Source organism: Pagrus major, chromosome 1 (assembly GCF_040436345.1).
Source record: "Pagrus major chromosome 1, Pma_NU_1.0".
In the NCBI taxonomy this organism is placed as follows: domain Eukaryota; kingdom Metazoa; phylum Chordata; class Actinopteri; order Spariformes; family Sparidae; genus Pagrus; species Pagrus major.
Window position 1 is genome coordinate 26,093,342 of NC_133215.1, and position 26,364 is coordinate 26,119,705.

Here is a 26,364-nt window from a genome sequence, read left to right on the forward strand (position 1 = left end):
TAAGGTCAGTTTGTTTGTTTAGTTTGTTTGGGCATAAAAAATCAGTCAGTGGAGAGCCTTCTCTTCTGGTTTAAATTTCTTTCGTAAAACTACATAGTGCGCCTTTAAGAAGCAGGAGAAAGCTCTGTACCTTTACAGGAACACTCGATCCGTCAGTTTATCAGAAACAAAATTGAATTCAAACTCACCAAATTTGGAGATACACGCTTTTACGCGTTACTCTGTGAAAAGTAACTAGTAAAGCTGTGAAACAAAATAAGATGTAGTGGAGTAGAAGTATGAAGCTGCACCAAATGAAAAGGCAAAGTGCCTCGAATTTGTTCTTTGTACTCGAGTACATGTACTTAGTTACATTCCACCACTGGGGTGACCAGTACCGCTGACTCTGCAAAGACTCGCCCCCGTGCCTGCCTCTCCGTTTACGCTCCCCGTTGTGACTGCCGTGCGCTGTGCGGTGCGCTGCGGTGCTGTGCGTGACCTGCCATACTGCCGGTGCCGTGTGCGTGTGTGGATGAGGGCTGCTGCTGCTGCTGCTGCTGCTGCTGCCTGAGTGAGAGAGGGAGCGAGCGAGCTGCCGTGTGCTGTGTGTGGCTTATCCTTGTCCTATGCGGATTTCACCGCTGACTGCCTGCCCGAGCGGCTCGCGTCACCCAGGGTAGGCCGGGATTTAGCCGCTGACATTCCCATTCAGCGGTTCCTCTAACGCGCACTGCTCGGCTCCTCTCTCACGTTTTCCGGATCTAGGTGCAGGGTGGGGGATCGTTGTGGTTGCCCTGCTTACCCGATCCCAGCGGAGGGCACACATTATCGGGGACTTGGAGAGGTGGTGGCAGAGAGGCGAGGATGCTCTGTGGACACGGCGGGAGATGAGCGATGGGCAAGGTAGGCTGCTGCATGTTGTTGAGATGACAGTCACAACATAATAACATAATGATAATATTAACGTGCAGTCTACAGTGTGTTGAGCTGTGCTGCCGACCTACATGTTACTCCAGTGGTAGTTGGCCTCGCGCTGGATTTTGTGCTACACATGGCAACCCGCACAGGGAATCCACCGCAAGAGTGTGTGTGTGTGTGTGTGTGTGTGTGTGTGGAGGGAGGTGGGGTAGAAATGCATTATGCATACCCACCATGGGCGCCCCCCCTCCCCTCTCCATCGCCACCTGAAAAACACAGTACACCTGCTGCCACAGCACGCATGCGCATGCATAAACGTGGACGACGGGGTGACGTAAGATCTCTGTGTTTGGGCAATTTGACGCATCAGACGGGAGCTCACGAAGTTACAAGCAGCCGATCACTAACGTGGACGGATCAGCCGGTGTGATGGAGTCGTCTTGTTTCAAGTGAAGAGCGGCTGTCTCTCTGGAGTTGAGCGTCACGACCTAAGCTGATGATTGCATCAGGTGACCGAGTGACTGTGACTCGGAGTGAATTCATGTTGTTACGCTCAGATGAGTCATTTGAATGTAGAGCTTGTGGCCGTGAATCACAGCGTGTGCCCATATCCCAGTAAAACCAACACGGGGGCTGTCGGTGTGTGCAAGGAGTTGTTGGATTATTCACACAGCAGCTCCACAGTTAGTCCCCGGATGACTTCATCACTGTGTGTGTGAGAGTGAGTGTGTGTGTGTGTGCTGCATGAGTCTTCCTCCAATGTACACATTAAAACTGAGCTGTACAATATGCCAGAAATATTTTGTTCAAGGCTCTCCAAAGTGGGGCCCCTGGGTCAAAGTTGGCCCGGCATAACGATCAGTTTGGCCCACCAGATGTTTCCAGTGAAAAGCATCTCAAATTGGGTACACTTTATATTAAAGCCCTTGTAATAAGTGTTATATGACAGGTAGTAACACCCTTGTTAGGCTTAATAAGATGTTTATTAACATTATCATTTTGCACCTTCTCAACCCCTGGCCCACCATTAGGTCTCCATTTTGGCCCCCGAAATTAAAAAGTTTGGGCACAAGTTCATGATGTTTCAGGGATGGATTCATACATGTTAGAGTTTTGTGGATTCACATATAAAGTTCACCACACATGTGGCACTAAGACCATTTCTCATAATATCTTAACTTCAGTAGCTTATTAGCATGTCAAAGAAACAAACTGAAACAAATGCAGTGTTGTTTCAGGTTTTTATTTCACTACATTTAAGAAAGAAAATGACTTAAAGCTGTAGTGACTAATTTTCGGATTGAGATTTTACAGAACATCATTTATATTACACATTAAACTACAGTATGTGAAGTAATTAAAATTAGCTCCACCTAAACCAACTACAACATTTCAGTGCTGCTTACAGCTCAACTGACAGGGTTGTTAAAGGCACAGTTTGTAAGTCATGGCCAGAATTTTACTCTTAAATATTCTTAAAAAATGAACAAACATGAGAGTTGAGAAACAACAGTGATGACATAATTTTAAGGACGAAAAATGTCAAGAGGGGAAGAAATACTCTTGCTTCTATTTTCTTTACTAAATAGAAAAATACAACTGTACTACTTCTGAATTCAAGTTCCTCGCTTTTACCAGCTTAGTTGCCTTGTTAACTCATTGCTAGGTAGGATGTGAAATTATTACAGCTCTACACGCCGTTTATACCCGCTGCTGATGTCCAACTGCTGCACACCTTTCCTGTCCCTGCCTGCTGTGTCTTGTCGTCCCCATAATCTTGGTCAGAGCCGCTGTAAATCACCTCTGTACTTTATCCCCAAATCCAGTTGAGCTGGGCCCTGTTGCCCATGGTGACTCCCCCTATGAACCAAGGTCCCAATCCAGACAAACTCTGGTGCCACTGGCTCCACAGCTGACAATGAGCAAAGAGCTAATTAGCTAACTACAGCCAAGGACAGCTAGCAAAGAGTACCAATTGCTCATTATTCAGATGATATGCTGCCCCCTATGTTTTTTGGAGCTACCTTCAAATTCTGGCCATCTTCCACAAATTATACCTTTAATTATGAATACTTTTACTTTTAAACTGAAAAGTCCTGTTTGTAGGATTTAGGAGGATCTATTGAAGGAAATGGATCTTAACATTCATGATCATGTTTTCATTCATATATAATCACCTGAAACTAAGAATCATTATGTTTTCAGTCAGAGCAGGTCCTCTTCCAAAGGGTCCGCCATGTTGCACTATGTTTCGACAGTAGCTCAGAACAGACAAACCAAACACTGGCTCTTTTTTTTAGCGGCAACTAAATCCTACACACTGGTCCTTTAAAGTCTGATGCTTCTATAGTATTACATAATTAAGGTTAATTATGTGTCATTTTACAACACAGGGCTGCACAAAAGGGTCGCCCCTTCATGCTAAACATACAGAACATATATAAAATATTTTTAATTTAGAATTTAATAAAATAAAAAACAAAATAAAATATATAGACAGTAGTTACAGTGAGGGCAGTGGAAGCAGCACATACTTGGCTCACAATTATGCAGAAAAGGGGAACTTCCTTTGTTACAAGGGTGGATGTGTTTTGAATTTGAACAGCAACATACTTGCGCACTCTTTCAGCTGATGACTCGTTCCCCTTGTCCTCTCAGATTTATTTTAGAGCACAGAAAAAGATCACATTACTCCCACAAAGTGAATTATCTGTTGTGGTGTGAGGGTCAGATTAAGGGATAGAGGGATGAAGAGCAATAGTTTCAAACACCTCATACAGTTGACAGCGCCAGCCTTTAATAACCTGTGTGTGTGAGAGAGAGAGAGAGTGTGTGTGTGTGTGTGTGTGTGTGTGTGTGTGTGTGTGTGTGTGTGTGTGTGTGTGTGTCCAAACACAAAGCTGAAGATGATTATGCAGAAAGGTGATACCGGTTGAAGTTGCTGAGCTTCACTTTCTTCTTCCTGCCCTTCACTGTCTCTGTTTCTCACATGAACAAACACTGTCAGGCTCGTCCTCCTCTCGGAGTTTTCTGTCTGGATCCCTGCTGTGTGCATCTCAGGTCCTCTGTGCTTCTGCTGATGTTTGCTTTTCAGCAGGATGAGGCATCCTGTGACTTGTTTCACTGTGGCAGGCTTTGTGAACTGCTTTGGGGCAGCAGTGGACAGTGACATTAAAAATAAATCAACCATAAAAAAGAACACGCAGGAATCTTTAAAAAGTCAGTAATTGTTACACATAATTATTATTGTAAGTAATGATTACAGCGAGCCGACTGGTAATAATGTTCTCATATTCACAGCCATAGTACAGGCGCTGAACTGAAACCTTTGTCTCATAATCCCAGTGTGGCATGAAATGAATGAAAGCTAAATAAAAAACATCACGTTATTAATACTCATATCCCTATTAGAGAGTTTGAAACATCTGATAACAATATTTCTAACCATATGATTATGATCGTTTGTTAAACATGCAAACTTAACAATTTCAGTAAAGATTAGACTGTAATCTTTTGTTAACTACAGAGAGAATGTATGTCTAAATGTGCTTTTATGTACAACATATTTGTGTGTGTGTGTGTGTGTGTGTGTGTGTGTGTGTGTGTGTGTGTGTGCGTGTGTGTGTGTGTGTGTGCGTGCGTGCGTGTGTACACACTGGCAAATCTTGCTCCACACAACCTCCATTTTGACCAAACTGTTTGACACAGTGGCTCAGATCCATTTACTTTATGACCTTGTTTTGAAGCTTACGCTGACTTTAATTAACATGCTATAATGTCAAAAACACATCTGTTTTATTCAAGATTGGTAACTTCAGAAACATGATGAATTTACTTGCCATGACAATAATCTTTTTTTGCTCTGGTTTGCTTACCACTCTCTCCATGTGCTTCAGTCCAACATGAAATGAGTAATGTGAAGTGTACTTCCTTAAAATTAACTTTTGGGGCAGTTCATTTTACCCCTTGGCTCTCTCAACTCGAGATTTTTGATAAATAATTATCAGAAATTAGGATGCAATGGCAAAGTGGGTAAAGACAAGTATTAGTACAAGAATCTGTTAATGTTAATTTTAATATTTCATTTCACTATGCAACCCCTGTGTTGGATAATGATGAATAAATTACCTTGTACCTTGTAAGTTCAGAAAATGACATCACTTTACTGTAATACAGCCTTTAAAGCCAGGAAAAGACAACACTTGTGCCATAACAGGATATAACAATATCCAAAATCTAAGGTGATATTCAGTCTCTGTAGGTAAACTCGCTACTCAAAGACATAGTGGTTTAGTCTTGAATAAAAAAACTCTAAAGCAAATGAACATTTGTATTCACACAATAATCACTAATTAAAGAAATGCATTAGAGTTCACCGGTGATTTTATTAGTTGCAGATGATGCGTTGGGACACCCAGGACCTTACGTTATCATTCAAAATTTCACCTCCTCAATCAATAACGATCTGACATTTTATAGTGAGACGATCACTGATGAGAGGAGGTTTAGTTTAGTGAGGTCACCCTAGTTCAGCTCTGCTCCAGTGCTGGCTTAGTCGCACGCAGAGGGAGAAGTATCAGAGGAATCTTTAATGATCAATTCCCTTGTGTCCTCTGTGAAATATGACTTTGGAAGAGAAAAATGGGTTGTGTGTATATATGTGTATGTGTGTGTGTGTCTGTTGGCCTGAATAACATAAGCTACCAAGAAGCTTCATCAGACACCTGAGTGCCAGAGCTTTCGTATGACCTACTTCCTGAGTGGGCCGCAATTATGAGCATTCAGTCACTATCATCAGTCATTGTTTATACTGCTAGGTGTTTTCATATTGATGTAAATAGCAAAGCAATAAATCAACGAGGGCAGCTTTTTACCTTGACTTGTTGTTTCTAACCATGCTAGCGATATAGCCTTACAGTTTGGATGGAGATGTGGCTCATGTTCCTCTCAGGGTGGATCGTATTAACTTTGCTGATCCCTTAACTCTTCATCTAGCTCCATCATCAGGTCAAAATTTCAACCTGCCCAGCACAGTGGTTTACATTTATATATCTGCACAACCAATGGCATCTGTAGTTTGTGTTTAGTGCTGATTAGCGAATGTTAGCATGTTAAACTAAGATGGTGAACACGGTAAACGTTATACTTGCGTAACATTAGCACGTTAGTGTTGTTATTGTGAGCTAGAAATCATAGAAAAAGGAGCCTCCTTATAACTCCAGAACTTGCCTTAGAATCTTCATGTTTTTGTTTTCTGCCACATCAAAGTAATCCAGTGATACTTTTCTTTAAATGCAGGGATACATCGCAAACAGCACCTGCTAATAGATAATTCGGCATAGTTTCGATGGTGCTAGTTTACCAAAATGTAATTGAAGAGAGTAAAATGTGGCTGAAGTTGTAGTCAACATTACTCACTGAATCGATATGGAGTTTGTTTAACTGGGGTGTGACAGATTACCTGAAAACCATGAGAAAACTTTTCATGTATCGTCTCCATCTCTTACTTACAGGGGCGTCCTGTAACTCCTGACAGAGAAGAGGAGCCTTCATCGCCATAGCTACTGCTCCTCTCCTCCTCCTCCTCCAGTCCACGATCCCCCTTTCACCACCTCTCTTCATCTGTCGAGTGTTTGTTTGTCACTTTCTTTCCCTCCACATCCTCCATCACCTGTCACCATGACAACCTCAGCCCTACGCCGGCAGGTGAAGAATATTGTGCACAACTATTCAGAAGCGGAGATCAAGGTATTTTAAATGATCTTCGTTCTCCACAAATGTTGTAGATGTGTAGGAGCTTTTATGTGTTGGGAAGAGTTTAAACTAACATTGATGTTAAGATTGGTACGGGGTGAAAACCATCAATACATGAATGAAATTTAAATACTTTGTTAACAAATAGGCCTCTTTGCCCCTCCTCTGGTGATGTGTAGGTCCGCGAGGCCACCTCCAACGATCCATGGGGCCCGTCCTCGTCTCTCATGTCAGAAATCGCTGACTTGACCTTCAATGTGGTGGCGTTTGCCGAGGTCATGGGCATGGTGTGGAAACGCCTCAATGACAGCGGCAAGAACTGGAGACATGTCTACAAGGTAACCTAATGAAAGACACTGTCATCTGTCTGATGCAACGACTCAGTTTAATAAGACATACATCCTGTCTGTATGTGTTTCTCTACCTTTCTGCTAGCTGACTTTAGTTTGGTTTATTAAGCTTCCTTCTGACCGCTTGTCACTCACTACTACTTCCCTCTCCTCACCTTTTCCCCTTAAACATCTATTCTTCTTTCCCTCCGCAAACACACTTCACACCTCTGTCTGCCTCTGAAAAAATTCAGCCGCTTTCAGTTTTCAGCCATGCTGGCGGCAGGGCCGGACAACTGTTACATGGAATGCCATTACATTTCGTGCAGACATTCATGTTCCCCAGTGGATGAACCCCAGTGACTTGATTGGGTGATCTTTGGACTTTTCCTCTGGTTCCAACACGAGGTTGACATTTGTGGTTCAGAGTGAAATGTCTTCTCTCAGATGTTCTGCTCATGAAATTTAGAGCAGATATTCAAGATCCCGAGAGGTTACTGGCCGTGCTGATACTCTTATTTTTCCTTTTGTGCCACCGTGAGGTTGACTATTTACCTCCGTGAAGCAGGTTATGTTTTAACTTATATCTGTTTGTTTGTTGGGTTGTTGGTTTGTCAGCAGGATTACACAAAAACTACAGAAGGGATTTTGGTGAAACTTGTATGGAGGATGGATCTCAGCCCAGAATAGACCCTATGAACGTTTGGTGTGGATCCAGGAATTCTTTCTCACTTTATTTAAAATTGTGGGATAGGGCGTTTTTTCATTAAATATATTGTTAATGTCTGAGTGAGTACAATTTGATGCAGATCCTAAATCTGGTGTTCTTAAATTATGGCGAAGCAGTTATGGGTGGTTCAAAATTTTGAGTGATACAGGGCTATCAAGTTTGATATTGGATTGGACTTGATTGAATTGAAGGAGACTGTTGGGCCTTGGCGAAGTGCCAGTCTAGTTAGCTCTGTATTTAAATATGTCAACAACTATTACGTGTTGTGAAACATTAAAAGTCGTCAGAGGATGTATTGTAATAACTTTGATCTCCTAACTTCATCCACTACATCTGGTCAAAATTATTTTTCTCCAATAATTTGGTTTGTGACTACATTTTTGCAAAACTTAAAGCATCAGTGATATCAGTGAAGTGAGATGTCGGCACAGAGCCCAAAGACAACATACTAAAAGACAACACCCACCCCACAGTCTGTTCACCATGCTGCCATCTGTCAAGAGATACATCAGTATCCTCTGCTGCACATACAGACTACAGAGCAGCTTCTTTCCTTCAGCCTGTCAGACTCCATCAATAAAAACAGGGTTTTTTTTCTTGTCTAGTGTAAAAGGTAGATATTTATGTTTTTTTTCTTCAACTACACAGTGTGGAGATGTAAATAAATGCTAAATTTGGGGTATCAGTGTTGTAATCAGCATTTGCCTGCAGGCCCTGACTCTGTTGGATTACCTGCTGAAGACAGGATCAGAAAGAGTGGCCCAGCAGTGCCGAGAGAACGCATTCACTATTCAGGTACTGGACCGCAACAAGAGGAGAACCTCAGCAGTCTGATCGGCTCAGGCGCAGAGCTGGTTTATTGTTTATTGTTCATTTGATCATTGGAAGTTGTCACCTTGGCACACATAAAGAAAAAAACTGTATAATCAGTGAAGGTTACACTACATTCAGTAAAAAATAACAGTAAAAATACATTCAAACATTGAAAAGAAAAGTAAACCAGTTGAGAAAATAACCTTGTTACCTGTTTATTGCATGCCCTACTTCCATTTTTACTAGAATCTTGGAATAAAATTACAAAGTTATGTCATTACTTTTCTGAGGCTCAGCTCATGTTCATCTCTAAAAGGTCATGGAAATGTCTGTTGTCCATGTGTGGTTCAGACGCTACGTGACTTCCAATACGTCGACCGTGACGGCAGAGACCAGGGGGCCAATGTGAGAGAAAAAGCACGGCAACTGGTGTGTCTCCTCCGAGACGAGGAGCGGCTCCGCCAGGAGAGGAGTCAAGCCCTTAAGACCAAAGAGCGAATGGCTGGGGGCGGCAGTGGAGGCGGCGGCGGGGGTGTGTATGGAGGTATACCACCGTCTTACCACCCAGGCAGGCGAACGAGCCAGCCCAGCATGGCTGTGCTGTACGGAGAGGAGTTCAGCCGCTCCAGAGGCTCTCCATCCTCCTTCAACTGTGAGTATTGTGGGTATTTAGAGATTTTGCTGCCACTGCCACATTGTGGCAGCACAGACAAGCTTTTTGCACGTAATCACTATTATTGGTAGTTGTCAGTGTGTTAAAACATAAAAATGGCTGATTTCGTCATTATGAGCCCAGCATATTATACTGCCCTGATGTTAACTAGCTAGCGTTAGTGACATTAACGTTAACTTGTGTTAGCATTGTCAACATTAGGTAGAGTTAGCAATGTTAATGTGAGCTAACTAGTGTTAGCAACATTAACATTAGCTAGCATTAGCAACCTTAGGTAGTGCAACAAACTGGCAGCCACTTGAGGGGGCAGATGATTCGAACAACAGCAGTGTTGTGGCGTGAATACAATGGAAGGTGCTGTTTTTTAATAGCTGCATTCATGTCTGTCCCATCTGCTGCGTGGGAGATATTTGAAAACCACAAAACCAAAAAACACTGTTTGAAAACACTTCTGATCGAGCATAAATCTCACCTTTGTGTTGCTTGTCCATGTAAGTTTCCTAGGGCAGCATCTTCTTCGCCTCAGATGTGGTGCCGTACCACAATCACGCGAAGCAGCCGTAATGGGCTCTTTAGCACCCCCTGAGACCAGAGAGGCACTCACAACTACTTGTTTTTATAGCCTGGTGAGAACCGCAGTCATATTGGTGTTTTTCCCTGCCATAAGGCAGTTTGGCAAAAGAAAAAGCTTCAGGGATTAGGACTAACTGGTTGGTTGAACAGCTGGCCAACCGCCCAACCTCCACTGAAGAGCTGCACACAGCTGCTTCCCAGAAAAACAGGGACAAGAACGTCACTTTGTGTTGAAAAGTGGAGGGAATATAAGAACTCAGATGACAAAATCTTCTTTCAAAGCCCCTACACACCAGGCCGACAGTCAGTTGTCGGGCATTGTCAGTGCAGTCAGTGAGCGTCTGTGGCTCTAGTCAGTGCGTGTCCCGCACATGTCAGTGAGAGAAGTCATTCTGATTGGCTGTTCAGGTAAGCGGATTAGTTCAGAGAAGAGAAATGGAAAAAAGAAAGGAAAGCCCCTGTGGCCTGTCACTGCAGTATTCATGATTTCACCCGTTTAGTGCAGTTTCTAATCATTTTTCAGAACATACTCATCATCACTCATCATAATAATCATCATGCACACTTTTTTAACATTAGAGAAACAAGCAGTTCACAAGAATTCAAGGGTCGAGGAAAAAGGGGAGACATTAATTTACTTTTGGAAATAGTACTGTACTGTAAGTCACCATTGCAGGCGTCTGTAGCTCAGGAGGTGAAGAAGGTCGTCCAGAAATCGGAAGGTTGCTGGTTCGATTCCCAGCTGAATATCCATTTACTGTCTGATTATGTACCATAAAATCTGGCAAAAAGATGCGATGACCTTAGTACATTTCCAGACCTTAGGCTATTGTAGCAAGATTCTGACATCTATTATCAAATGAACAATAACGCTAAGCTAATTAATGCAATGCTAAGTTTATGGCCTTGGTTTGTAGCTTACAAAGTTTTATATTAACATGCTACAATGTCCAAAACATATCTATTACATTTAAGATACAGGATGGATAACTTTGGAAACATGATGAATTTACTCAGCATGAAAATAATCTTTTCTTTTTTATCTGGTTTGCTTATGACTCTGTCCATTCGTGGTCACATGAGTACTTTTGTTTATGGTTACCTCGAAACCGGGGCTGGCTCATTTTACCCACTGGCTTTTAAAAAGTGATGGAGACAAAATTAGCATTTTTAAAAAGTGGTGGGGACATGTCCCTAGTGTAAATGACACCTACGAGTGACGGTGAGCCAAAACAGTTAAGTTGCAGACTAGGCAGCAAAACAATGAGCTGGAACTCAATATTAGGCTTCATAAAGCAGAAGGAAGCTGCAGATTCAGGTGATAATTCTCTGTAGGTTCATCATTATGAGCGGCTCCTTTCACGCTGTCATTGATACATTGTTATTATAAAACCATGGACTGTATCTCCTTTAATCTTATACGAAGCACTGACCAGCTTATTTTATGTGTTGGCAATGTGTGAATAATTGGATCTGGTGTTAAAAATACGCACTCATACTCAGGCTGATCCCAAGTGAAATGCAATTTGTGCTGTAGCCCAGCACTTTGAACAATCCACCACATAGATTATCAATACTGCAGTGTCGGCCTGAAAATATTCAAATCAGCCCCACACTTCCTGTGCCCCGTGTCTCATGCACCCCTGCGTCAGTCTGACCATTCCTCCACACGCGCCATCGTTGCGTCCTCCTTCAAACTCCCTCACTTGTTCCCATCTGCAGCCTCGTCCTCGTCCCCTCGCGCCGCCTCAGACCTGGAGCAGGCCCGACCGCAGACCAGTGGCGAGGAGGAGCTGCAGCTCCAGCTGGCCTTAGCCATGAGCAGGGAGGAGAGTCAGAAGGTAAAACGACACACACACACACACACACACACACACACACACACACACACACACACACACACTCCTCCTTTGTACTCTAACCACATGTCTCATATGTCTTGCTGATTCCAATGATGAAAATTCTGTTACAAAAAAATCTGAACATTCGCCCACCTTCATCTAGCTAGCCCTTCCTTCCCCTGTTACCATAGCGATGGATGGAGACATACACAGCTACAGATTGCCTAAAGTCTTAGCCAAAAGGAGCCTGAGCAGGTACATACACACAGAAACACGCTTCGCTCCTGACCATTCAGTATCCACATTTATTAATCCTCTGTTGTTAATTACATCTGAACTGAAGTGCGTCTCTGTGGCCAACTAACGACTTTCCTCCCAACTTTTTCCTTCTGTAGCCAGCTTACGTCCATCCAGGACCTCAGCTGTGTCTCCCAGTGGCTCTCAAGCTCTTCAGATTTTGCCTAAATGTTTAAACTTCTGCATTTGAAACATTCCTTCTCTCTGCTTTGCTCTGGACCAGCTTCTGCTCTCTGTCAACTAAATATTTCAACAGCCCAAAAAAGCCACCAGTGCCGCCCTCATCTTACTGGGCCAAAACCAACGACTGTTTCACTAACGCTGGTGTGTGTGTGTTTGTGTGTGTGTGTGTGTGTACGTGCGTCCGTGCTCAATGCCGCGGCGATAATGTTGATGATGTCATGATGCCGCCCCTGCAGGAGCAGTGCTGTCGTCAAGGAGACGAGTCTCTGTTGCAGAAGGCCCTGGATGAGAGCAGGAGAGAGAGCCAGTCAGGGACACAGGAGGTGAGTTTAAAAACGTGTGTGTGTGTGTGCTGTACAGTACTTGTGTGGGTGCATGCGTGCTACACGAGTGTGTGTTTGCACAGAGAGGTGGGCGGGTGCATTTGTAGGTGGTTGCTGGCAGACATTTAGAGAATGAAGTGGAGTTTATAGTGCGGACTGTGGGCTAGGGAGGGAAACGAGACAAAAAGACATAGATCAGCATAATGAGGGAGGTTAGAGTGAGAAACACTAGAGAGCCGAGAGAGAGGAGAAAGAGATGCCTGCTGAATGACAATGACTTTGTCTTGTCTAACCTTGAGCTCAGCATGACATTTCCCTGAAAGCATACTCCTTATCGTGTAGCTCCTTTACTCATTGGCCTGTCAAAGAGCCTATCAGAGTCACCAGCTGTCTTATGTAAAGGTCTTCATGGTGTGTAATTGGTTATATTACTTTGCTCATCGTGGAAATCGTGGAGCTTTCAGGTGCTTCACAGAAAAAAGCAAGGGAATAAAGATCAGGGGAAAAAAGGTCAAGGTGAGCTTCTGACTGATGTAATTCCTGACATATTTACAAGGTCTGGTTGATGTCATAGGTCATCATGTCCTGTATCATCAGTTTTGGCCTTTTATCTGATTTGGCTTGATTTAGTGCGTTACAATTCATGTAGCAAGATTAAACTAAGACATGGATTAAAACATAAAAATATAAAAATACTCAACCTGGAATCATCTCTTGTGTCAATTACGTCTGCTCCCTCTTCATCAGTGAAAAATCCAGAATCTATTACACACAATATTCTTAGTACTTAATTCTCAGCATGTTCAATTCAGATTTCAAGTTTCCACATCATTCTGGTCTAAGTTGCTAACTGGACCATGATTGGCTTCCAACCTAGATGTAATGTCACAAAGTCATTCAGGTACGTCCACACTACTGGTTGATTCAGGGAGTTGGCGACCTGCCCCACAAGTGCTCCCATGTTTGAAAAAAATGCCACAAAGTGCCCTCTTGCATGCCCATATTGTAGATGAAACATGATAAAGTGCCCTCTAGGTTGCCCTTCCAGCGGTCAAAATGTAAGGTGTGCCCTCTCTTTTCTATAAATATGTAACGTTTTTCTTTGCAAGGGTGCCCCACCACATACAGCTGGTGCCTGTTTTATTTTTTTCGCCCCTGCCCCTCAAACACACCAGTCTGCTACTGGTCCCCTCATGAATGCAATTAAATGGTTTTTAAAAGAGTCGAGAGATCCAAGAAAGGTAGATGAGAGAGGCCGTGTGGATGTTTCTGTTGGTACATATGTAGCCATTGTTTCTGTCTAAATGATGGCACTGATTTATGCACATCGTTGTAATCAAGATGTTGACATGTGAAGTGAAGTGTGGTAAATGTCATTTTAAGTAAGAAAAAAATAAATAAATAATAGTAATAATAATAGATGCCATTTTTTCAGGTATTTATTTATGTGCTAAAATAAAACTACCTGATAATATCACGATGACTCACCATGAGCAGTTTTTTATGGTATCATACTTCCAAATACCCACTTAACATGTCATCATACTGCACAGTCAGTCTGAAAGGTTTTTACGATACCCTCACATATGTTAACATATCGTGTGAGATATGACAGATGTTTGGTCTCTGCTGTACTGTATGTACACAAAGTGAGGATCCCTCAAATGTAAAATGTGTCAGTGCTGTTACAGTGATGCCATATGTGCAGCTGAGCAGTAAACAAAATGTTGTTATCAGACTGCTCTGCTGTCTGCTCTGCCAACTGCTGCAGAGTAAACAGTGGAGTTCAGCTGCAGCCGACAAACTGTCTCTGAAATACTTCAAGCGCTTTTCACTGCATTATGTCACGCAGTCTCATTGCGTACAGTTAGCAACACACTGGCTCTCCACAATAACAGACCAGTGAATGATTATATAACTCAGACTGACACTATACATGTGTGTATTCAGTTAAGTGGCAGTGGAACATACTGTAAACAATTGTGCTTGTAGAGGCTCAAGGGAAACAACAGTCTGTATTTTGTACAATGAACTAACCATTTTCTGGTAGGTGAATTAAGACCAACATCAGCTTCAAATGAGTTTGTGACGTTGTCTTTTCTTTTTTCAGAATTTTCAAACCATTAAGAAACACTATCCATCAGTGTATCTGAAAAAAATAAAATGATTAAATCTGGACAAACATGGGGTTCATAGGATAAACATTTCAGCAACAGCATCACGGTCACAGTAACTGTAGAAGACCTCATACTCTTCTTCTGGCAGAAATGGAATATAATATTCATAATTGTGTTTCCATTGGTGTATAATCACCTGAAACTAAGAATCATTTTTGTTGTCTTAGAATGAGTCTTATATATCTACAGAGGGAGATTCAGTGAAGTCCGACATGGGGCACTATCATGTTTCTACAGTAGCCCAGAAGAGACAAACCAAATAGTGGCTCCAGAGACAGCCTTTCACGTTTAACTCTTTTTTAGGAGGACGGTGAGATGAGGGGTATTGTATTGTTGGTTGCAAACCTGAGAATATTTGCCACATATTTACCGAAATGTTTTCTGCCCCCTCTGTAGTCAGCCATGCTGGACCTGGTGGACATATTTGGCGCCTCATCTGAGGCCCCACCTCCGCCTGGTGACCCCTGGAACTCTGCCCAACCCACCTGTAACGCCACCTCTGACCCCTGGGACTCCGTAGGTGGGTGGTTCATCACAAGCACACAAAGGCCAACGAGATGTTCGACTTACTGTCAGCCACTCATCGTGTCTTCTTTGTATGTTTTTAATGCTTCACACTGAGTCGTGCCTTTCCTCACAGCGGTCCACTCCAGCACTCCTGTGATTGGTAGCCCTTGGGCGGGGGCGGGCCCTCCCTCATCCTCCGACGCGGCCAATCCTTGGGCTCCGTGCCCCGACTCATGCACAGATCCCTGGGAAGGAGCGCCTGTCTCCTCCAGTCCTGTTGATCAAGCGTGGGACAGCCCAACAGACGGAGGTACCTTTCAAAAACACAGGTCTCATCATGTATGTTGACGATTTCTGTGTCCTAAATTAAAGATTTTACTCTGGTCAACGTGCAGGTGGTGATGGAGTAGATCCGTTTGCTGCACAGGAAGAGGAGAAGCCTAAACAAGAGGTTCCTCAAGTGTCCTCCCCTCAACCAGCTAGTCCCACAGGTAGGGTAGTACAGGACAGACAGAAGTACTGAGGATTGAACTGTACATTGGGATCATACAGAAGCAAAGTCCCCTGCATTGAAAGTGGTTGTAAAGAAAAAATCCTGTTCCAGCATGAACACATGTACAGCTGGTAGGCTGACTACAAGATAACTTACTGAAAATTCACAGTACTATAGACCATATTCACACAGCAGCCATTTCCCTCTGACATCACGCTCAGGGTGGGAAGCTCGAATGTCATAGAACTGTGTTCCAGATTGCAAGTCCTATAAACGTAAGGAATCTGACAAATGTAATATTTTCACCGCTTCTGATTGATCAACAACTGCAACTGAAAAGACAATGGAGAGTTCAAATCCGGAGGGACATCGTGCCATCCGTCGAGGTAAAACAACATATTTGATATCCCATTAACTTCCTTAAACAACAACTATGTTGGCGTTGAACTACTTCCTAGTTAGCATTACCGTGATAGTGTTACACAGTACTGAAAAAGAGGTGTAAATTAATTCTAAAATACCAACACACATGTTTGACACATTTATTTAAGCCTGGAAGTGAAACACACTGGATGTAATCCAATGCTAACATTAGCTTGGAAGTGGCTGAATGCTAACGTTAGGGAATAGGCTATCAAATAAGTTGCTTTACCTTGAAATATAGACCGACATCCCTCCAGATTTTTCACTATCATCATCTTTTCAGCTGCTGATCGATCAGGAAGCTGTGAAATGATAACAATTTGTCTGACTCCCTGCGTTCATATGACTTTCATCCTGGAACAAAGCCCCATAACATTATCCCAGCATTCAAGTTTCCCACCCTGAATGGCTGCCGTGTGAATATGATCTACAAGACCAAAGGTGTTATTAATCCACATTTTGTATGTGTTGTTAAGCAAAATATTACAATACAACATACACTTTGTGTCGCAAAGTTCCGGCTTCATTCTCTGATTCTCTCTCCCGGATATTATAATTACAGTCAAACAAATGAAACGCACCTTGAGTAAAATAGACATTTTAAAGCAGAAATGTTACATATTATATCTTTAATGGGATCTGATACAACAGCACTGAAATGAATGCCTATATGACCTTTGGCAAATGCATATTGCATTTTATTTAAAACTGGTTTGAAATAAACAGATTTTGGTTTATTTGACAACATTAAAGAGTTGAACAAAATAAGGACAATGTACCTTACAATGTACTAGAATGTACAAAAACAAACTACAAACGCAGCACCTCTCTCCACATTACACATAGTTAGTTTGTTTACATCTGTGGTAAGGGATCACATTATAATGTGTAGTCCTTGTTATTACTTTCCTTGCAGAGCTAAAGGGATCACTAAAAGTCCTAAAAGCCATGTGAATCATAGGCTGTAGCCTTCAATGGCACCTTATTTCAACCTTATTATGATAAGTGATATTTTGGAGCAACATGTTTGTCAGCGCTCTCCACCACCATCATCAAAACACCAAATATCCTTTGGACCAATGGTGTTCATCCCTCCAGAGGAGTTGTTGAGCTAACTACTACATTGTGCACAATATGTTACATCATCATATTTCATTATATGCTCCAATAACTATTTTAATAATCCTTTGTCTTTGTCTTGATGCAGATGCAGAGCTGTTCGGGGTTAAAGTGAACTCTGACCCGTTTGCTGAAGCAGATTCCAATCCTGATCCGTTTGGGAGTGACCCTCCGGTGAAACCCCAGGTAAACGGACGGGAGTCGGCCAGCCCAGAGATGTTTGACCTGTCCCGGCTAGCACCCCCACTCAGCGCCCCACCTACACGTATGTGTCGAACCCCCGAGGCCTTTCTGGGACCTACAGGAGCCTCGCTGGTCAATTTAGATGCTCTGATACCCTCCAACCCGCCTAGCAAGACGCACAACAACCCCTTCCTCTCAGGTAACAAACAGCCATTCAAGAACTCACATTCTGTACTTAAAAACCTGTTAAAAGTCAGCAACCCCCTCATGGGCCGTGCGGGTAGCTCACCAAACTTTACAAACACAGCTGAGCAAAAAGGCTAACAGCTTAATTAAAGTGTATAGTCATGCCATACATCGTTAGAAAGCTTGGATTCAATTCATGCCAACCACCAAGATAAGACCACAAGGTATGCAAGGTACAATCAAACAAACAAACAAGTTAATCATCTTCTGTTACTCCCAAAGGCCTAGCTGATCAAAAAACTCCTATTACTATTTTACAGCAGATGCCATTATCCCTCAACACCGGAGATGGCAGCCATTTGATTGACAGCTCATTTGAGCAGATATGAGCTTCTAAGCCCGCCCTAGGGCCTAAAACAGCCAATGCTTGATTGTGTAGACAAGTTGCCCACTGTCTCTTCTTTCTCCTCCCTCCTGAACCACTTACACACCAGCCTCCAGATGATTGGTGCATCATGTAGCCAATGAGATTTCAAATCCAGCAATATATATTTTATTACAGTTTTTAAATCCATAAACCTGAAAATGATGCAAGATTATGTAGTCTATTATGCTTTTTGCTCTCTTAATAGGCTGTTTTTTCCACTAAAGAACTTGTTTTTGACTATTTCATATGCACAAAGTTAGTGTAAATAAGGGAATAAAGAACTACAGTGAGTTTTTGCCCCTGTTGCTTTCAGGCAGGGGTATATTGAGATCATAAAATTTCATTTCTTTGCCCAGCGCCTGGAAATTTCCTCCCAGAAAAACAAGTGCTAAGTGTTCATTTCATTTCCAATGATACTGTTTTATAATTTGACTATTTGATGTGGACCCATTGTGTTTTCCAGCTAATAGAGGCAGTTACAGGTCATCTGCGGGCTTATTTTGCATTAATAAATGTAGGCGTGTACTCCAAATGGTTCAACTACAGCTTTGAATGTACTTTGGGCTGGACTGATATGTGTTCAGGATAATTTTCCATCAATTTCCAGGAATAAGAAGGAACATTATTGTGATGTCATTAAAAAAGTTTTCCCCCCAATTCTGTCTTCTCAGGTCTGAGTGCTCCGTCTCCCACCAACCCCTTCCACTGCGACCAGCCTCGCCTCACCCTCAACCAAATGCGACCTTCCTCTACATCCCCGCTGCCCCCTCACATGCTCTCCTACAGCCCGTCGCTGCCCCTCCCTCTGCACCACCAGCCACCCGTCCTCCCCTCCTCTCTTACACAACCTCCTGCCGGACTCCTGGACCTTCCCTCCAACCTCCCGCAGCCGCTGCTCCCCCTTTCTCCCCGACCGGCACACCGCACTCAGTCGCAGTCACAGACACACAGCCACAACCCCTTCCTCTGAGACGCCTGCATCTTTCATGCTCTGGCCTGCAGAGGGAGAACGGACTCTTTTTGGATTCATCTATGCTGACTACAAGGAGACTAATTTTAAATGAGCCTGAACTGGACTGCAGATCCTGGTCTGATGTCATTGTGCACACTTGAAGCGGATCAAACTTGGACTGGATGTACGTGTGTCTGTCTAGAGACACATCAGCTGCTATATAACCTGAACTCTTGAAGAAAAGCTAACTCTCTCTCTCACACACACACACACACTCAGGCGCACTTAAGGGTGCACAGACACAAACATGCACACGCCACCAAACTAACAGGGTGTATCTGAACAGTCCCCTCGATGCCTTTTCCCCATCATCAGTGACGACTCGGAGCGCCCTCTGACCACAGAGACAGAACTGTTCCTTGAGAAGATTGGGATGAAGCCACATACTCTGATTGTCCACAGAGATTCACAAGGATCCTTACCGCTGCTGCTTCACCGACGAAAGCATGAATGCATCCCACTCCCCCGAGACTCCAAACTATGCTATTCTAACCGAGCACCTGAGATGAGTTCATCAAATAAATCCTCTTTCTCTGCTGAGTCAAATAGTATCTTGAGCTTTATTGGCACAATTGAATCGCCAGAGAAGGCCCCAGGAGTGTGTTACTGTGAGATTCAGAGACAGTTCAAGAACTACTTGACTTAGGTTTCCCTTCTTACATCAACATAATTATATCTATTTTGCATTGCCTTGTTACCCTGCAAGCTCAAAAGCATCTGGTCCTAAGTTAGTTTGTCCTTAAAGGCAAGTAGCCCCAAGAGGATCCAGGTGGATTCAAAACTGGACTAAACCAGCCTAAGCTAGACCTAACTGTCTCAACCTGGACCTAAACTGATCACTGATTGTACCCTATCGGACCCGCGTGCCTGTCTCTACAGCTGACCCACAATCCATTCCCGGCTGGTTGATATTGGCGCCATTGAGGAGGACCTCAGGGAGACCGCTCTGTCCCTCCTTCAATGAGATTCAACCCAAGTGAATGGAAAGGCATTTAGTCGACAGAGGAAAAAAACGACAAGATCAATGACTTGAGCGTAAAAATGAGGGATGAAGAGATAAAGGCGGAGTAAGAAGGTGAATTACAGATGATTAACTGGTGTGTCAGGCTCTTCTCCTCGGCTCCTCGTTCACTTCTGTGTTAGGATCAAAAGGACCTGACGAGACGAGATGTTTGGTCATCACTGCACTGAACCTGGACCTGAATGTGAAATGCCTGCCTATAGATACACACAGGCTTAGTACATATGTATTTAACAGAATGATACCTATAGTATTATGGAATATTATACCAATAAATGAATGGTGTTTGCATTATAATTTCTCAAGTGTTCAATTGTTTGATTGATGAGTTAATCATTTTTTTCTTTCATCGGTTAAAGATACAGAAAATTGTGTACACAGCAATATCTGTTTATCACAGATGGGATGGGAACCGAGAACTGAGTCTTGAGTCAATGATTCATTGGGAACCGGTTCCAAAATGATCTGGTTCATGTTTTCTGGAAACAATGAAGGCAAAATCATGTCTACAAATTGCTTTTATGCAACACGGCCTTAAATTCCAGTAATGCCATGTACATATTTAACACTCTATGAACGAATCCCTATGCGGTACCAGCTGTGAATACACTATGTTATAACATTAGCACCAAGCAGGCCAGCTGAGCATATTTTTTCTTCAACTACGAAAACTTAGATGAAAACAAGTGCCGTTCAAATATTCTTTCATTTCATCCATTTTAGATGTCGACAGTCAGACAGTCTGCTGCTGCAACTATCTCTCAGTCTACAGCCAGCTTGACCAAGGTTGATCAGGAATCAATAGGGGAGAGAATCTGACCCATGAGCAGAATCAATAATGGCATCGGTATTAATAACATCTCATCTGGTATTGCAGTACAACCACTGAGTTTATTTAGCAATGAAACACATGCATAGGCGTGAGCGTTGCTGACTTTTTAAAGTAGATTGAGTGTCTGAAATAAATGACTTAAAAGTTATTCTTCCTCACTGACGCCCCTCCAGCTGGGGGTGTCCTATAGGGCCTATGCAACATCCTGGCTTGTAAAAACAGCCCAATATGTTTTAGTCGCAGGATATATTTAATCTGGTTACCAACAGTAACAGTTTTTTGTTTGTTTTGTTTTGTTTTGCTAACATTACTGACATATCATCGGATTTAAAGTTGATGTCGAGCTAACTTAGTCACTAACTGCGTCTGCCTGATGTTTGTTGCTGAGCAGGTGGTGTATAATGTGTTTTTTTAGAAAATAGCTGCCTGCTCTTGCCAAACACATTGCCATGAGACTAATGAGCCTGAACCAAACAGTAAAGTTGTTGCCAGACATCTCTGCAATAAGCCTAAGATTGTTGTAAAGTAGATGGGAGCTGCAGATTCAGCCGAGGGCACATTTCTTTCTTTGACCACACTCTACCAAGAACAGTCACACACACATACACTAACATAACAGGAACCAAGGCCAGAGTTTGAGCACTGTATGTTATGGCCGAGGAAAGCATGGAGCTGATACGAGCTGTCCTGCTCATTCAACACTAGATGGTAGTATTAACACAGTCTGCATCCTGCCGTTTTGCTCTCAAGCTATTCAGTCAGAGGTGATCTTTCACACTTGTGATTCAAAATTTACACAACTACATGTCTGTGAGTGACTCGGACAGCAGTCAGCACACTTTATGTTCCAAGACTTAGCACCGTAAACAACAGCTGTACTACAGTGGTAATGAGGTGTTACACAGTAACACCACATCCAGCTGTCAGTGTGTGTGTATGTGTGTGTGTGTGTGCTTTTTTAAATCAGGCCAAACACAGCAGCAGCTGATTTCACTGATGATGGGAACGCCTAACACTCTCTAAAGAAAAGAAACTGATGAACTCTCGCACTGAAGAAATGATACTTTTAACAGTGCTGGAATGAAGTACATTTACTCAGGTACGGTACTCAAGTAAAAATTTGTGGTACTTGAGAGTATCCATTTTTATACTTCTACTCAAATACATCTCAGGCAAATATTGTACATTTTACTTCAATTCACTTCACTTCACAGATTACAATTTTACACACCCGTCCTGTCCAGTAAAACACAAGTATCTTGAAAGGATTTTAACTTCAGGACTTCGACCTGTTGTTGAGTTTGTTTTTTTTAAACAGTGTTGTATTAGTAAAGGATCTGAATACTTCCACCACTGACTTTCACATCTAGCATTTTTAGCAGGTACATATCAAAGAGAGAGAGAAAATTAAAAGTAGTTTTGAAGAAGAAACTCAAACTCAGAATTTGAACATTTACAATATTAATGAGGTACTAATACAACTCTTTTCCAAGCTGTTCAGAGAGAAATAAGGCCCCAGAACACTGTTAAGCTAGAAAGGTGGCAGGGTCCGCCAAATGTAAAGTAAAACATATGAAACTGTGTTGTCCTTTAAGTTCTGTTTGTTTATTCAGTTTATTCAGTCATGAAAACAAAGAGTTTGTTGAAGATCTTTCTCCTCTGAATCAAAGTTCTACCCCAAAACTACATATTGCACCTTTAACTCACGCTGCTCTTAAGACAATCAGCACATAAAACTACTGTTTTGGTCCCTGGGATCATGGAAATTGGGCTTTTTCAATTTTCCAGATACATTGTTATCTACTAAAGTCAAGGGGGAATCTTCTTGGCAGTACGGCCAGTTGTTGTGGAAATTTCTGGCTCTTGAAAAAGTTTTAAAATGAAAGAATGACTGATAATGGCCCCTGTCAACATGTTGTGTGTCTACTATCTCTCTCTCTCTGTGTGTGTGTGTGTGTGTGTGTGTGTGCATGGGTCGGGTGCATGGGACAAGATAAATTCCAACTAGAGCCTGACCGATATGCAGTTTTTATACTGATACTGATATTAGGGAGTAAAAAAGTCCTATATCGATATATATCGGTAGATATACACACATTGTTAACCTCAAATGTGGGTTATCAAACACTTGAGACAAAAATATGTAAATGAGGCAGGAAATTCTACAGTTTAATACTAAACTTTATTGTCTAAAATGACATCAGTGAACTGAAACAGTAAAATTCACTCAGATTTCAATAATTATAAATCACCCCAAGCACAGTTTCATATCGACCAATATCAACAATACCAATACCAATATATCTGTGATAGGCCAATACCAGCAGACAATATCGGTCAACCGATAAATCGGTCAGGCTCTAACTAAAACCACCACAAATTCTCCTAAGGTCAAATAGGTGCAAATCCCAAAGCAAAACTGCATGAATGAAGGAAATCCAACCATGCCCACATCTCCCACCACACTCGCACACTTCCCATCTCTTTAATGTCTGTAACTTCGGCCCAAGCAAAAACAAGTGCAATCGGATCGCAGATCGAAACAGCTGCAGTCTCGACCTCCAGATACAGTAACTCAACTCATGTGCACGTTTGAAATGCGACGTCGCCATGTGGTGTTGATTTGGTGGAGGGAGGCGAGTAAACAGGCGGCGGTGATAGATTGTGAGACCGGTTGTGAGAGCGAGTACAGAATATTTTGTTCTATTGCAAAAGTGTATCAGAGACCCTGTGGACCTGCAGTGCAACGAAGTGGAGGAGCTTCACAGCCACAGTCTGAACAGACTCAGAGGGACTCATAACCTCAACCTGAACCTCTGGGAGTGAAACACCTGAGTAATATACTCGACTTAGTTAATCATGCATGGCTGTCTGAAACTATTAATCTCTATGAGTCAGAAATTAATATCTGTTTTGCCTCACAGGCCCGGTGCAACACTCCTGCAGGGATCAATGAAAGGTGTCTGTGGACTCTCACAGTGTTCCAAACATTTAACATCATTTATCTTTGTTAGCTGTTTTCATAGGAGCACACGCAGTCTTTCTATAAACTATCCTGTTAAGCAGGCGTGTGTGCACGTTATTGCATCTGTACAGCCAGGGCGAGTTCTCTCTTGATCCCATTTATCATGCACTCAAGCATGAGAGAATAATCCCTGATCCTGGCCTTGGTATGTTGCCCCCCCCCCTTGGAGCTGTTGTTCCTGGCCTGCAGTGAGGCATCCGTCCAATTTAAAGACGCATTCAAAGTGATAAATTAAGCAAAGTCTGGTGGAGATGCTGCTGCAATGTGGGAGCAATTATACTGCAGCGCAATCTCTGAACAACATCCTGCCTGAGTGGTGCCCTGATTAAGCAGGATTGTGTGTCCGTGAAGTGAAACTGAGGACTTCATTAAAAATATCATGGGGACTTTAGCTACAGTAAAGAGGAAGTGGGTAAGAAGTTAAGCAGCTTTTGTCTTTTTTGGTGCTCATGAATTGATTTATCACAACAGCAAAAGAGAACAATTAAAGGATTAAAAGGAGGATTAAAGTGATTTCTGTACTCCAGAGTTTGGATATTTCATAATCCAGGAGTGATGTTGCTTGATTCCTGACTCAGTTCCTGAATTAAACTGTTGGAGTACCGCTGCTTAAATTCAGTGCTGTGATGTTTATTCATTTTGCTGTTACAGTACCTCTAGTCACAGTAGATTCAAATACATTTTACCCACCGATTTTAACTCACTGATACTGATACACCACCTGGAGCTGGCACAGTAGTACAAAACATACCATTAAACAGACTGCAATGAACCACACACACACACACACACAGACACACACATTGACACTAGAGAAAATGAAAACGGTCGAAAACAATATTTCAGCCCATCCTGTTTTTCTGTCTGCTCACCAAGACAAACCTCCCACGCTGCCAACGTTAACATAAAAAAAACACACTGATCTGGTTCCCTATTCAGCACATCAGGGAAGCTACAGAGAGCTGCACTGTTTCAAACAAAACAGGTACCGACATATGAAGGGAACATTTTTTTCAGTTAGTATTTGTCTTAAAAATCCCAAAATGATCTGAAATGTATTTGAAAAATGAAAATAAAATGTTGTTAAAATGTTCAATCACACTGTAGTTCTCCTTCTGAATAAACCAAAGATAACTTATTAATGGAAACTTTAGTTTAAGCATTTATAAACTATATTAAACTGTGGTTGTTTTAGTCATTTTAACTGTTTAAATGTGCTCAACAACAGTGAAAATGATTTGATTCTATATATATATTTCAATACATGTCACGCTGTTATGATGTCAGTAGTCAAATCAGTGTCTTCAATTGAATTGATTCAACAAATCACAGGTAACACTATAGCTTGATGGTTCATTACCTGACCATGACCTTGTAGTTGTCACATATCACCTCATGTTATCAGATAAACAACATACCAGAGTTAGATCACATTAAAACTGAATTGATCTCCATGAGAAACTTGTTTTTTGGTCAAATTATGTTTGCTGACTATCAAAATATGAATTTTCATGAAATTCCAGACATATAGAAAAAAATATTTCAAGCAATATCTAAATGATGCTTATTGAAAATCTTACAGGCTTATTCATGTGAATGAATGTATGTAAACTCCATCACATTGTTTATTTTTATTTTGAAATGTTCAGTCATTATTTTTAAGACATGCATGTCTTTAAGAAAATGAGAGAAAAGTTTAAAAAAGGAGACGTCACTATTCCAGATGATTGACAGTCGGCTCCAGCGAATCAGGTGTCTGTCCGTGTTTTGCACGAGCCAATGAGCGTCAGGGATTCATTGTTTGCGGAAGTCGTGAATCAGTTCCCCACGCAGCGAGTTTTGACTACACGTTTCGCTCAGTTTGTCGCCTTTACCGACACTTAAATGCACAGAAGACCTTTTAAAATATGTTTTTGTTGACTTGGATCCATTAAAGTTACAGAACAGTTAAAACATTTGTTGTAACTGACATTTTTCTCACGTGTAGCCCGCGTGGGTTACTGCTCGTCACCGACTCCTTCTGAACATCACTCGACTCAACTTCATTGTTTTCAGCTATAGTTGCATCACATTTTAAGTCTGCTAAACTGAGTTCAGACCTCGGCCGGCGGCTGTTTCGTTGCCCAGATAAGTAGCAGACTCTTCGGGCAGAGGGACCGGGGGTGGCTCATATATGAACCCAGCGAAGCGACTCCGCACCACCGAAAATGAAGCGGAAACACCGCCGGGAGGGCAGGAGGAGGAGGAGGGGGAGGAGGAGAGGAGGGCAGTGGATGTGGTGGGTGACAGACTGACACTCTCCCACACACAGTGATGTACTGAGATAATATAAGAACAAAGGTCTTCTTTTAAACACTGGTACACCGTTAAATTAAGCTATCTGTTGAATCATTTGTCCCAGAAATCAATCACAAATCATCTTTAAGAAGTGTCACAAGCAGCAGTTTCATCCATTTTCCAATTTAACTTCTCTTATTTATTATTTATTTTTATTTTTTGCCGCTTGCACTGACTGTAAAATCCCTCTCTGTGTTTTCTGAGATCAG

At 42.3% G+C, this 26,364-nt stretch overlaps 1 protein-coding gene across 1 annotated transcript; it reads left to right on the top strand.

Annotated features, from left to right (window-relative positions):
* The first annotated feature begins 6,576 nt into the window (after window positions 1–6,576).
* Window positions 6,577–18,898, top strand: epn3b (epsin 3b). Its single transcript, XM_073477839.1, has 11 exons — window positions 6,577–6,645; window positions 6,831–6,989; window positions 8,422–8,505; window positions 8,875–9,175; window positions 11,492–11,610; window positions 12,327–12,413; window positions 14,987–15,110; window positions 15,231–15,407; window positions 15,493–15,588; window positions 17,221–17,514; window positions 18,600–18,898. The coding sequence occupies exons 1-11, from the start codon at window positions 6,577–6,579 to the stop codon at window positions 18,896–18,898; spliced, it is 1,809 nt and encodes a 602-aa protein (XP_073333940.1).
* Window positions 18,899–26,364: the final 7,466 nt, after the last annotated feature.

What these genes read in the sequence shown, in the direction of transcription:
- epn3b (XM_073477839.1), top strand. Translation starts at nt 6,577, where the DNA reads ATGACAACCTCAGCCCTACGCCGGCAGGTGAAGAATATTGTGCACAAC. An exon ending in ATTCAGAAGCGGAGATCAAG is followed by an intron (nt 6,646 to 6,830) that starts GTATTTTAAATG and finishes GGTGATGTGTAG; the next exon opens with GTCCGCGAGGCCACCTCCAA. An exon ending in CAACAACCCCTTCCTCTCAG is followed by an intron (nt 17,515 to 18,599) that starts GTAACAAACAGC and finishes CTGTCTTCTCAG; the next exon opens with GTCTGAGTGCTCCGTCTCCC.